This window comes from Oncorhynchus gorbuscha, linkage group LG02 (genome assembly GCF_021184085.1).
Source record: "Oncorhynchus gorbuscha isolate QuinsamMale2020 ecotype Even-year linkage group LG02, OgorEven_v1.0, whole genome shotgun sequence".
Classification (NCBI taxonomy): domain Eukaryota; kingdom Metazoa; phylum Chordata; class Actinopteri; order Salmoniformes; family Salmonidae; genus Oncorhynchus; species Oncorhynchus gorbuscha.
In genome coordinates, this window is record NC_060174.1 from 66,635,413 (window position 1) to 66,648,318 (window position 12,906).

At 44.5% G+C, this 12,906-nt stretch overlaps 1 protein-coding gene and 1 pseudogene across 6 annotated transcripts; both read left to right on the forward strand.

Moving 5' to 3' along the window:
- Positions 1–277: 277 nt before the first annotated feature.
- LOC124007856 lies at positions 278–7,798 on the forward strand. Of its 6 annotated transcripts, none has more exons than XM_046318646.1 (8): positions 278–491; positions 1,363–1,433; positions 1,521–1,685; positions 1,776–1,837; positions 1,920–2,009; positions 2,097–2,138; positions 2,207–2,233; positions 7,598–7,798. In XM_046318646.1, exons 1-8 carry the CDS (start codon positions 334–336, stop codon positions 7,796–7,798), a joined length of 816 nt encoding a protein of 271 aa, XP_046174602.1. In that variant the 5' UTR covers positions 278–333. The 6 variants fall into 6 exon arrangements, with proteins under 6 accessions (XP_046174602.1, XP_046174622.1, XP_046174605.1 ...); XM_046318666.1 differs by having other exon boundaries at positions 1,920–2,017; positions 7,598–7,704; XM_046318649.1 differs by lacking the exon at positions 2,097–2,138.
- A 242-nt stretch (positions 7,799–8,040) lies between these two features.
- Positions 8,041–9,771, forward strand: LOC124007848 (annotated as a pseudogene).
- Positions 9,772–12,906: the final 3,135 nt, after the last annotated feature.

The window sequence follows — 12,906 nt, forward strand, 5'->3', positions numbered from 1 at the left end:
ATTTCTCCCTTAAGTAACCTTCCGTAACCATACCAAACGTAACATATCATACTAATTTGAGTGTCCTGTGTTTATGTTTACTATGTTTTATGTAGTCTATGAGACCAGGGGCCTGTTGCACAAAAGTAGAATTAAGACATCCGGGATAAATGACTCAGCTGAGCTCAATGAAGCCAAAACATGTGCGTCCAGGCTTAATTGGTTGCACAAAGACCAAGCCAGGATGAGCAGACACGGATTCATTAAGCCAGGTGAAACCAATCCTTGGATAGGTGCGCGCTCACGGCTCACTCAAATAGACCCCGCCACAGATCACAGATTAACTGATTTACCATGGCAACTAGAGCCGCGTACTTTTCCCCGTCGGAAGCACAAATCCTCATGGAGGCATACGAGGAGGTAAAAGATATAATTAAGAAGAAAGGCAACACCGCCACAGTGATAAAGCAAAGAGAAAAAGCGTGGCAAAGTATTGCAGACCGCCTGAATGCGTAAGTAGTGCACAATTACACACTCACCGCTCCGCTGAAACATCACAATTACAATTCAAATATTTAATTCACATCTCCAAAAACGCAGTTGTACTGTAATTATGAAACGGTTAAATTTTTAATTGAAATGCACTGCAGATATGAGTGAAATTGTGTAAAGTAAGTCCATCACACTGTATAAAGCTATGATAAATTATTATTAAAGCCTTACATTATTATTTAACGTTACTGCGCTCAGTACGGTTTAATCTTAGCCGTTGTACTCTGCTTCTTATGTTGTCCACCGTTTTTGTGTTTCTCCTGCTTTCATTAATGTAAAGCTGCTTTGACAGAATGAAACAATTGTGAAAAGTGCTATATAAATAAAATTTAATTGAATAAATAGATGAGCTATAATAATAATCACTTTAATTTATATAGCGCCTTTCAAAGGACCCAAGGTCGGTTGCTCACTGCACTGCAAAAATGTCTTTCTTACTTAGTATTTTTGTCTTGTTTTCAGTAAAAAAAAATATCTAAAAAACATCTTGAATATTTTCTTGAGCAAAATTACCTAGGAAAATAAGCAAAAAAATCTGCCAGTGAAACGAGAACTTTTCTAAAATGAAGTGTTTATGGAAAAAGTAAACTTATTTCAAGAGAATTTTTATTATATTGACAGATTTTTTATTTGCTTGTTTTAAGCACACATTTACTTAAAGTTTATATTTTTTGTCTAAACTATACTTATTTTGCTAGGTCATTTAGCAAATCAAGAAAATACATCTTTATTTAAGTTTTTTTTTGTTGATATTTTTACTGAAAACAAGACAAAAATACCAAGTAATTTTTTTGCAGTGTGACTCCATTAAATGTGTGTGTGTGTGTGTAGATTAAACATGAACGGGCCAAAACGGACATGGCAGCAGGTCAAAATCAAATACAAGAACATTCTGCAGAATGGTATGGTCCCTGACTAATATTTAACAAAGCACAAGCATATATTGTACCCAGAAGGTGCCTGCTCACACATTGTCTGTACTGTTTTAGCAGTGAAAAAGAATACCCACAGACAAGGCACGGGTGGTGGGTCACCAAAGGCTGACCTTACCCCAGCCTTGGAGCTAAATAAAGGCAGGCCCGTCTTAGAGGGGATCCCTGGGGGGAAAGAGACGAGCATAGGTTCCTCCCAAGATGCCACCCGCTTCATTCAAGGTATGTCCTTCCATCTCTACATGGGATACAACCACATTCATATTGAATCAATTTGGACTGTCTGACTTTGGTTTACCTATTGCCTTGCAGTGTCTGGCAGCACTGTGTTCCTGTTAGAGCCACCAGCACAAGCACCAGACGATGCTGATCCAGTGAGTACTCCATCAAAGGCATACTGTAGGCCTGGAATGTCTTGTCTACTAGCTTCAATATGAATCCGATTAAATGTGATAGGGTGAAGGCCCCAGTGCAGCAGCAACAGCACATGATGGAGACGATGATGATGAGGAGGAGACCATCTCTCTGGATTCCAGAAGGCATGAGGTATCATGGTAAGACTGTGAAAGTACTATTTACTCTACAATGGTGAGGAGTCCTCATCAAAATCAAAAAATCTAATTTCTTTTACAGGACCCAGATGCTATACAGTGGGAAAACCAGCCTGGCAACATAGTGCGTATTAATAAAAGGACACCACATCCTGCCAAATTCCAGCTGCGCTAATTGTATTGTGTTCACAGAGCTCACAAGCTATCAGAAAGTTGTATGTGTCATGTTTTGTCATTTATTATCTTGTCTTGTCCCTGTGCTTCCCATTCTATTCGTTTCCCTCTGCTGGTCTTATTAGGTTCTTTCCCTCTTTCTATCCCTCTCTCTCCCCCTCCCTCTCTCACTCTCTCGCTCTCTCTTCTCTCTATCGTTCCGTTCCTGCTCCCAGCTGTTCCTATTCCCCTAATCAATCATTTAGTCTTCCCACACCTGTTCCCGATCCTTTCCCCTGATTAGAGTCCCTATTTCTTCCTTTGTGTTCCGTTCCTGTCCTGTCGGTTCCTTGTCTAGAATTCACCGTGCTGTGTTTGTGTATCGCCCTGTCGTGTCGTGTTTTCCTCAGATGCTGCGTGGTGAGCAGGTGTCTGAGTCTGTCTGGTTCAAGTGCCTTCCCGAGGCAACCTGCTGTTCACCTGCTGTTCAAGATCGAGTCTCCAGTTTGTCCTCGTCATTTCGAGTGAAAGTTGTGTTTTTTGTTTGTATTTACTTTACTGGATTAAAGACTCTGTTTTCGCCAAGTCGCTTTTGGGTCCTCTTTCACCTGCATGACAGAAGGAACCGACCAAGGAATGGACCCAGCGACTTCAGACGCTCGTTACACTGCCGTCGAGATCCAAGGAGCCATGCTCGGCAGACACGAGCAGGAATTGTCTGCTGCTCGCCATGCCGTGGAGAACCTGGCCGCTCAGGTTTCCGACCTCTCTGGACAGTTCCAGAGTCTACGTCTCGTGCCACCTGTTACTTCCTGGCCTGCCGAGCCTCCAGAACCTAGGGTTAATAACCCACCTTGCTACTCCGGGCAGCCCACTGAGTGCCGCTCCTTTCTCACGCAGTGTGAGATTGTGTTCTCTCTCCAACCCAACACATACTCTAGAGAGAGCTCGGGTTGCTTACGTCATTTCACTCCTTACTGGCCGGGCTCGAGAATGGGGCACAGCTATCTGGGAGGCAAGGGCTGATTGCTCTAACAAGTTCCAGAACTTTAAAGAGGAGATGATTCGGGTTTTTGACCGTTCAGTTTTTGGTAGGGAGGCTTCTAGGGCCCTGGCTTCCTTATGCCAAGGTGAACGGTCCATAATGGATTATTCTATTGAGTTTCGCACTCTTGCTGCCTCTAGTGAGTGGAACGAGCCGGCGCTGCTCGCTCGTTTTCTGGAGGGACTCCACGCAGTGGTTAAGGATGAGATTCTCTCCCGGGAGGTTCCTTCAGATGTGGACTCTTTGATTGCTCTCGCCATCCGCATAGAACGACGGGTAGATCTTCGTCACCGGGCTCGTGGAAGAGAGCTCGCATCAACGGTGTTTCCCTGCTCCGCATCGCAACCATCTCCCTCCTCTGGCTCAGAGTCTGAGCCCATGCAGCTGGGAGGGATTCGCATCTCGACTAAGGAGAGGGAACGGAGGATCACCAACCGCCTGTGCCTCTATTGCGGAGTTGCTGGACATTTTGTTAATTCATGTCCAGTAAAAGCCAGAGCTCATCTGTAAGCGGAGGGCTACAGGTGAGCGCAACTACTCAAGTCTCTCCATCAAAATCCTGTACTACTTTGTCGGTCCATCTACGCTGGACCGGTTCGGGTGCTACATGTAGTGCCTTGATAGACTCTGGGGCTGAGGGTTGTTTCATGGACGAAGCATGGGTTCGGAAACATGACATTCCTTTCAGAGAGTTAGAGAAGCCTACGCCCATGTTCGCCTTAGATGGTAGTCATCTTCCCAGTATCAGATTTGAGACACTACCTTTAACCCTCACAGTATCTGGTAACCACAGTGAGACTATTTCTTTTTTGATTTTTCGTTCACCGTTTACACCTGTTGTTTTGGGTCATCCCTGGCTAGTATGTCATAATCCTTCTATTAATTGGTCTAGTAATTCTATCCTATCCTGGAACGTTTCTTGTCATGTGAAGTGTTTAATGTCTGCCATCCCTCCCGTTTCTTCTGTCCCTACTTCTCAGGAGGAACCTGGCGATTTGACAGGAGTGCCGGAGGAATATCATGATCTGCGCACGGTCTTCAGTCGGTCCCGAGCCAACTCCCTTCCTCCTCACCGGTCGTATGATTGTAGTATTGATCTCCTTCCGGGGACCACTCCTCCTCGGGGTAGACTATACTCTCTGTCGGCTCCCGAACGTAAGGCTCTCGAGGATTATTTGTCTGTGTCTCTTGACGCCGGTACCATAGTGCCTTCTTCCTCTCCGGCCGGGCGGGGTTCTTTTTTGTTAAGAAGAAGGACGGTACTCTGCGCCCCTGCGTGGATTATCGAGGGCTGAATGACATAACGGTTAAGAATCGTTATCCGCTTCCCCTTATGTCATCAGCCTTCGAGATTCTGCAGGGAGCCAGGTGCTTTACTAAGTTGGACCTTCGTAACGCTTACCATCTCGTGCGCATCAGAGAGGGGGACGAGTGGAAAACGGCGTTTAACACTCCGTTAGGGCATTTTGAGTACCGGGTTCTGCCGTTTGGTCTCGCCAATGAGCCAGCTGTTTTTCAGGCATTAGTTAATGATGTTCTGAGAGACATGCTGAACATCTTTGTTTTTGTCTATCTTGACGATATCCTGATTTTTCTCCGTCACTCGAGATTCATGTTCAGCACGTTCGACGTGTTCTACAGCGCCTTTTAGAGAATTGTCTCTACGTAAAGTCTGAGAAGTGCTCTTTTCATGTCTCCTCCGTTACTTTTCTCGGTTCCGTTATTTCCGCTGAAGGCATTCAGATGGATTCCGCTAAGGTCCAAGCTGTCAGTGATTGGCCCGTTCCAAGGTCACGTGTCGAGTTGCAGCGCTTTTTAGGTTTCGCTAATTTCTATCGGCGTTTCATTCGTAATTTCGGTCAAGTTGCTGCCCCTCTCACAGCTCTTACTTCTGTCAAGACGTGTTTTAAGTGGTCGGTTCCGCCCAGGGAGCTTTTGATCTTCTAAAAGAACGTTTTACGTCCGCTCCTATCCTCGTTACTCCTGACGTCACTAGACAATTCATTGTCGAGGTTGACGCTTCAGAGGTAGGCGTGGGAGCCATTCTATCCCAGCGCTTCCAGTCTGACGATAAGGTTCATCCTTGCGCTTATTTTTCTCATCGCCTGTCGCCATCTGAGCGCAACTATGATGTGGGTAACCGTGAACTGCTCGCCATCCGCTAGCCCTAGGCGAATGGCGACAGTGGTTGGAGGGGGCGACCGTTCCTTTTGTCGTTTGGACAGACCATAAGAACCTTGAGTACATCCGTTCTGCCAAACGACTTAATGCCCGTCAAGCTCGTTGGGCGTTGTTTTTCGCTCGTTTCGAGTTTGTGATTTCTTACCGTCCGGGTAGCAAGAACACCAAGCCTGATGCCTTATCCCGTCTGTTTAGTTCTTCTGTGGCTTCTACTGATCCCGAGGGGATTCTTCCTTATGGGCGTGTTGTCGGGTTAACAGTCTGGGGAATTGAAAGACAGGTTAAGCAAGCACTCACGCACACTGCGTCGCCGCGCGCTTGTCCTAGTAACCTCCTTTTCGTTCCTGTTTCCACTCGTCTGGCTGTTCTTCAGTGGGCTCACTCTGCCAAGTTAGCTGGTCATCCCGGTGTTCGAGGCACTCTTGCGTCTATTCGCCAGCGCTTTTTGGTGGCCGACTCAGGAGCGTGACACGCGCCGTTTCGTGGCTGCTTGTTCGGACTGCGCGCAGACTAAGTCGGGTAACTCTCCTCCTGCCGGTCGTCTCAGACCGCTCCCATTCCTTCTCGACCATGGTCTCACATCGCCCTAGACTTCATTACCGGTCTGCCTTTGTCTGCGGGGAAGACTGTGATTCTTACGGTTGTCGATAGGTTCTCTAAGGCGGCACATTTCATTCCCCTCGCTAAACTTCCTTCCGCTAAGGAGACGGCACAAATCATTATCGAGAATGTATTCAGAATTCATGGCCTCCCGTTAGACGCCGTTTCAGACAGAGGCCCGCAATTCACGTCACAGTTTTGGAGGGAGTTCTGTCGTTTGATTGGTGCGTCCGTCAGTCTCTCTTCCGGGTTTCATCCCCAGTCTAACGGTCAAGCAGAGAGGGCCAATCAGACGATTGGTCGCATACTACGCAGCCTTTCTTTCAGAAACCCTGCGTCTTGGGCAGAACAGCTCCCCTGGGCAGAATACGCTCTTTCGCTTCCTTCGTCTGCTACCGGGTTATCTCCGTTTCAGAGTAGTCTGGGTTACCAGCCTCCTCTGTTCTCATCCCAGCTTGCCGAGTCCAGCGTTCCCTCCGCTCAAGCGTTTGTCCAACGTTGTGAGCGCACCTGGAGGAGGGTGAGGTCTGCACTTTGCCGTTACAGGGCACAGACTGTGAGAGCCGCCAATAAACGCAGGATTAAGAGTCCAAGGTATTGTTGCGGCCAGAGAGTGTGGCTTTCCACTCGCAACCTTCCTCTTACGACAGCTTCTCGTAAGTTGACTCCGCGGTTCATTGGTCCGTTCCGTGTCTCCCAGGTCGTCAATCCTGTCGCTGTGCGACTGCTTCTTCCGCGACATCTTCGTCGCGTCCATCCTGTCTTCCATGTCTCCTGTGTCAAGCCCTTTCTTCGCACCCCGTTCGTCTTCCCTCCCCCTCCCGTCCTTGTCGAGAGCGCACCTATTTACAAGGTACATAAGATCATGGACATGCGTTCTCGGGGACGGGGTCACCAATACTTAGTGGATTGGGAGGGTTACGGTCCTGAGGAGAGGAGTTGGGTTCCGTCTCGGGACGTGCTGGACCGTTCACTCATTGATGATTTCCTCCGTTGCCGCCAGGATTCCTCCTCGAGTGCGCCAGGAGGCGCTCGGTGAGTGGGGGGTACTGTCATGTTTTGTCATTTATTATCTTGTCTTGTCCCTGTGCTTCCCATTCTATTCGTTTCCCTCTGCTGGTCTTATTAGGTTCTTTCCCTCTTTCTATCCCTCTCTCTCCCCTCCCTCTCTCACTCTCTCGCTCTCTCTTCTCTCTATCGTTCCGTTCCTGCTCCCAGCTGTTCCTATTCCCCTAATCAATCATTTAGTCTTCCCACACCTGTTCCCGATCCTTTCCCCTGATTAGAGTCCCTATTTCTTCCTTTGTGTTCCGTTCCTGTCCTGTCGGTTCCTTGTCTAGAATTCACCGTGCTGTGTTTGTGTATCGCCCTGTCGTGTCGTGTTTTCCTCAGATGCTGCGTGGTGAGCAGGTGTCTGAGTCTGTCTGGTTCAAGTGCCTTCCCGAGGCAACCTGCTGTTCACCTGCTGTTCAAGATCGAGTCTCCAGTTTGTCCTCGTCATTTCGAGTGAAAGTTGTGTTTTTTGTTTGTATTTACTTTACTGGATTAAAGACTCTGTTTTCGCCAAGTCGCTTTTGGGTCCTCTTTCACCTGCATGACAGTATGGCAACCACCTCCGGCGCCAAATAGAACTGGCAGACATAGACATTCAGTACAAGAAGAAAAAGATGGAAAATCTTGCACCGGAGTCCGAAATAAAAAAGAGGACAATTAGGAAACTGGACCTTGAAATAAAAAAACTTGAGAGGGAGGTGAGATATGCCTTCAATGTACACTGTATGCTAACTGTAACACAAATGTATTAATCATTATTTGTATTTCCTCCCCCAGCTCCAAGAAGATGACACAGCTCAAAATAAAAATTAGGTATATTCTCGTAAAGTCAAGTGTGCCATGACATATGAGCTCTTATTGTGAGCACACAGGACGGTGGCATCTTTCTAATTTTTTATTTATTTTCCCAGCAATCAGTACACCCAAGTCATTGTTATAAGGCATCGCCCTCTTTTGCCCACCCCCCCAGCACCAGGTGTGGCCACTAGCCTATATGAAGGCCCAAAATTGTGTGTTCCTTTCTGCTCTGACAATGGCATGCCCATTCGTGCGAGATGTGGTGGATGAAGAAGCACTTGTGCTGAGGAGAGCCTTCAGGCGAGAAAGGGTCTTCAGGGACCGGTTGGACCCACTGGCCTTCCCTGACGACCATCTATATGAAAGATACAGGTTTTCTGCAGATGGCATCAGGTATCTATGCAGACTACTGGGTCCCAGGATTAAGCACCGCACTGCACGGAGCCATGCACTGAGTGTGGAGCAAATGGTTTGTGTGGCCTTGCGCTTTTTGCTAGTGGAGCCTTCCTGTACTCAGTGGGGGATGCAGAACAGCTGAACAAGGCCACAATTTGCCGCACAATAAGGAGTGTGTGTCTGGCTATCAAAGCATTAGCAGATGTCTTCATCTCCTTCCCTGGCCACAGAAGACTCTGTGACATCAAAGAGGAGTTCTATAGGATTGCAGGTAAGAGGATCTACAAATTACAGGACAACTGTTAACACATAGTAGGATACTCATTACTTTGTGTGACAGGTTTCCCCAATGTCATTGGTGCAGTGGACTGCACACACATAAGGATAAAAGCCCCCTCAGGTGCCCATGAGGCCGATTTTGTGAATAGGAAATCCTTTCACAGCATTAATGTTCAGGTGAACATAACTTTTTGATATTGTCCATTGACGAACACTCTGCATTGCCAGTGATGTGCATTGATTGGTGTAATATTCCTCATCTTATGATTTCAGATGGTCTGCAATGCTGACTGTGTGATCAGCAATGTTGTGGCAAAATGGCCTGGCTCAGTCCATGACTCCAGAATCTTTCGGGCCTCTGAAATCTATCAGTGCCTATCACAAGGTAAGCCACACAACCCCTATTTATAACCATCATGGCTGTGTCAAGAATATCACTGTGTTTATGAGGTAGTAATGATGAGATTTTGTGTTGACAGGTGAATTCTCTGGTGTGTTGCTGGGAGACAGGGGGTATGGCTGCCAGCCTTTTCTCCTGACACCTTTCACAGACCCCCAGGAAGCACAGCAGGCCTACAATCATGCCCATGCCAGGACCAGGGCCAGAGTTGAAATGACCTTTGGCCTCCTGAAGGCACACTTTCACTGCCTTCACAAATTAAGGGTCAGCCCTGTTAGGGCATGTGATATTACTGTGGCTTGTGCTGTCCTCCACAATGTGGCCTGCCTGAGGAAGGAGAGGGCCCCCAGAGTGCCACCAGCCATGGACTGGGACAATCCGGCAATCTTCCCTGATGACGACAGTGGTCGGCTGCTGAGGGACCAATATGTGTTGAATTATTTTAGTTAGTATGTGTGCTTTCAATTTTGGTTAAATATGTCCTGTGGTGGCAGAGGAATTTGGGGTTTTTTGGGTTCGTTTTTTTACGAATTTGGCCTCTTATGATGTTTGTGCGGTATACTGTGTGTAATACAAGGCTGCAGGGAGGCTACTGCATCCATTCATTTGTCTGTTCAGTTGATGTGTATGGATTTGTCCTGCATTTATTTTAGTGTGCAGACATGCAGGGTGTGTTATATACAGACCTTTGAATGTGTATGTATCATTTTGTATAATATGCTTGGATTCTGTGCTTTCCATCTTGTAGAGTCACTGTGACTTCAGTTTCGAAAGGAGCTGATGGTTTACCTGCTTTGTTTTGTCCTTATTCAATAAAGGAACATAATGTTACACATTGTGTTTTTATATTCATATGGAATGTGTATTTGTTTATATGACAGAGTACTAGGGCCACACTGAAGAAAAAGGATAAAGTCATAAATTTATGAGGCTGGTTCTTTCTGCAGAAAAGCTACATATTGTTTTTACAGTTTTGATACTTATGACAATGTGATACTTAATATTCTGGCACATCAGCATGTCTTTGTTTATGAAACCATACTGAAGTACAATTTGACGAAATGCCCCGCATCTGTCATTTTAACAACTGTCCTCCTTTAAAACAACTGGTTACAATATTATGACTTGTCTTTTTTTTCCCTCTGTGGCCCTAATATTCTATCATTTTATATATAGTCTATGGGAAACTGTAAATTATCTAATGATAGCAACATCTAAAAATCATTTTTTATCCAAAATCATTGAAATTAATGATCACAAACGTTTAAATAATGACAGTGGGTCTAGTTATATGTGATAACAATGTATAGTGAGCAGTGAAATAACTATTGGTTTCCATTTGTGGTGACTGCTGACTGACATTAGGGATGAGATTAAATAGATCCTGGAATTTAGCCTGGTCTGGAGCAGGCTAGCTCCACAGAATAAATCTCCATGGTAATTTATACCATAACATATCCTCCTGCCCCCTATCCATCTTTAGTGCAACCGGATTACGGATCAATTGAGCCAGGATCACCAAGATATCCTGGCTTAATCCCTTATCCTAGTTTTGTGCAACAGGCCCCTGGCTGTGGAATCTTTTCCTAACGTTCACTAAAATGTTGTTCACACAACATCTGTAACAACTCCCACAGAACATTCCCTAAGTTTCTCATGGGGGAATGGAATAACACATTGTTATTGTTATTAGAACATACTCCAAAATTGATAGAGACATGTTGGGCTGGGGGAATGGGATGGGATGGGGAGTTTGTCTTTATCAATTTTGTTATTACAAAATCATGTGTGGTCAATATGATCATTTCTCTGTATTTATTCTATTTTTTTCTTTAGCGTGGTTTTCTCCACATGTGGTATAAACTAAGAGTTGTAACCCCACCAACAAAGCAAATAAAAACTTTACACAATGAAAATTACATAATGTAAGTGGGACAATATTTTCATGTTACAAATCTTTTAAATACTTTCAATATTTGAATATGAATTTCTACAATTTATAGCTGGTTTGAGTTTTTTTTAAATTTGGGACTACAGTATTGACCTTTTAAAATATTGTCCCATGTATGTTGTGTAATTTGCTGATGGTCCCTAACTAGCCCCATAGGGACATCCAAAGTTAAACCAAATTGACCACGGGCATTACAATCAGGTCGCGTGCAGCTGTGCTCAGAATTTATGACTACTAAGGTGCTGCAAGCTGTGGGCATGTGGGCAGGATTCAAATAAACCCAACCCATGGAAAACGGTTACAGTACACATTCTGAGCCATCATTTTCTCCCTATCATCTTGCAGATCTCTGTTTTGACTAACTTCATAACCAGAATTATCCTATTTACACTTCGTTGTCAATTTTGACACTAGAATAAATGTTTCTAACTCATATCGATGCCACATAGGCCATCTTCAAGCAGATTTAAGTCCCTGCCGGTGACAAGAATACCCATAACATGATGCTGCCACCACAAAACTTGAAAATACAGAGGATCAACAACATTCACTCCACATTACTGGCCTGTATGACAAAGTGAAAAGAAGGAAGCCTGTGTAAAATAAAATCATCCATTCTGTTTGCACCAAGGCCGCTAAGTAAGTAAATTAAAATAAATTAACTTAAAAACTACAGGCTTGGATCAAATCTAATACAACACAACACAGAGTGAAACCCTCTGTATTTTCAAGTGTTGTGGTGGCACTGGCAGCATCATGTTATGGGTATGTTCAGTCTCAGTTCTGACTTAAATGCGCTTGATAATGATCGACAAGGTTTGAATATTGCTGTCCATTAATGAGCTTGAGCAATTTTGACAAAAAATATTTATAAATGTTGCCCTACGAGTTGGTCAAAGTTGGTCAAATCTTATTCAAAATGATTCACAGCTGCAATGGCTGCCAAATGTGCTTTCACCAAGTATTAACTCTGGGGTGTGAAGACTTACGCAATCAAGACTTCTTCATTTTTTTTTGTTATTGATTCGATTCCATAATCTTTCTTTCACTTTGAAAATGTGGAGTAGGTTGTATAGATTGGTAGATTTGCTTTTGAATGTATTCTCTTTTTATATATATATTATGGGCAGCAAAATATGAGGACTGTGCAAGGGTCGTGTAGACTTTCACTAGCGACTGTAGATATAGCTTTTTTTTAAAGAAAGGTCATCAAGTAGATTTGAACCTGTGATCTTCCCAATCCTATGGGCTACTTAGTCTGCTGCGCCACCTGGATCCTTATATTTCCAATGGATTTCCCATTGCACTGAAATCCTTCAATTTAATTAATATTCTGGGAACACTCACAGAATCAGTTTTGGTTTTCTGGGTATACTGTCCTACATTTGCAATCTAACTTATCACCGTAATCATTACATTCTATTTATGTAGGTCACACAGTTTCTGTAACGTGATTCAAGTCATTCTTAAGAGTGAGTCACAATTCATGGAACCACACAGTAAATGCAGCAAGAAACTACACTCCTCTGTATGAACAAAGCAATGTGTAATTCAGATCATTTGTACACCATACCTCACAGCATAAGGACATTGTTAAAGAGGTTCATGTTTCTATGTGATCTTGAGCCGGAGGAAATATAAACAGGAAATAGTGGGGAGAAGTCTGGAGAGAAAATAGAGCACAGGAGAATAGACTACATAGAGGACTAGATTGAGTCTTTTACCAGCAGCTAGCGATATTAGTTCCACTGACATTAGGCGCCATAAATTCTATTCACCATGGGTTTTCATGAAGGGTTATCTACCTCAAAAAGCACAAAGAGGATCAAAATGATACCCACCATCTCACATTGTTCTGAAATCGTTTCTGTTGTTAGAAACCGATAAGGTTAGCATTCCTGCAACATTATTTTTTGTTGAAATATAATTTGTTCTCTGAGAAATTAAGCTAACTTATGGGGTGTCCGTGGGTGGCTTTTGAATATTGCTTTGAATTCCTCATGTCTTACTCACTGTTAGAAAAATGTTTGGTCCAA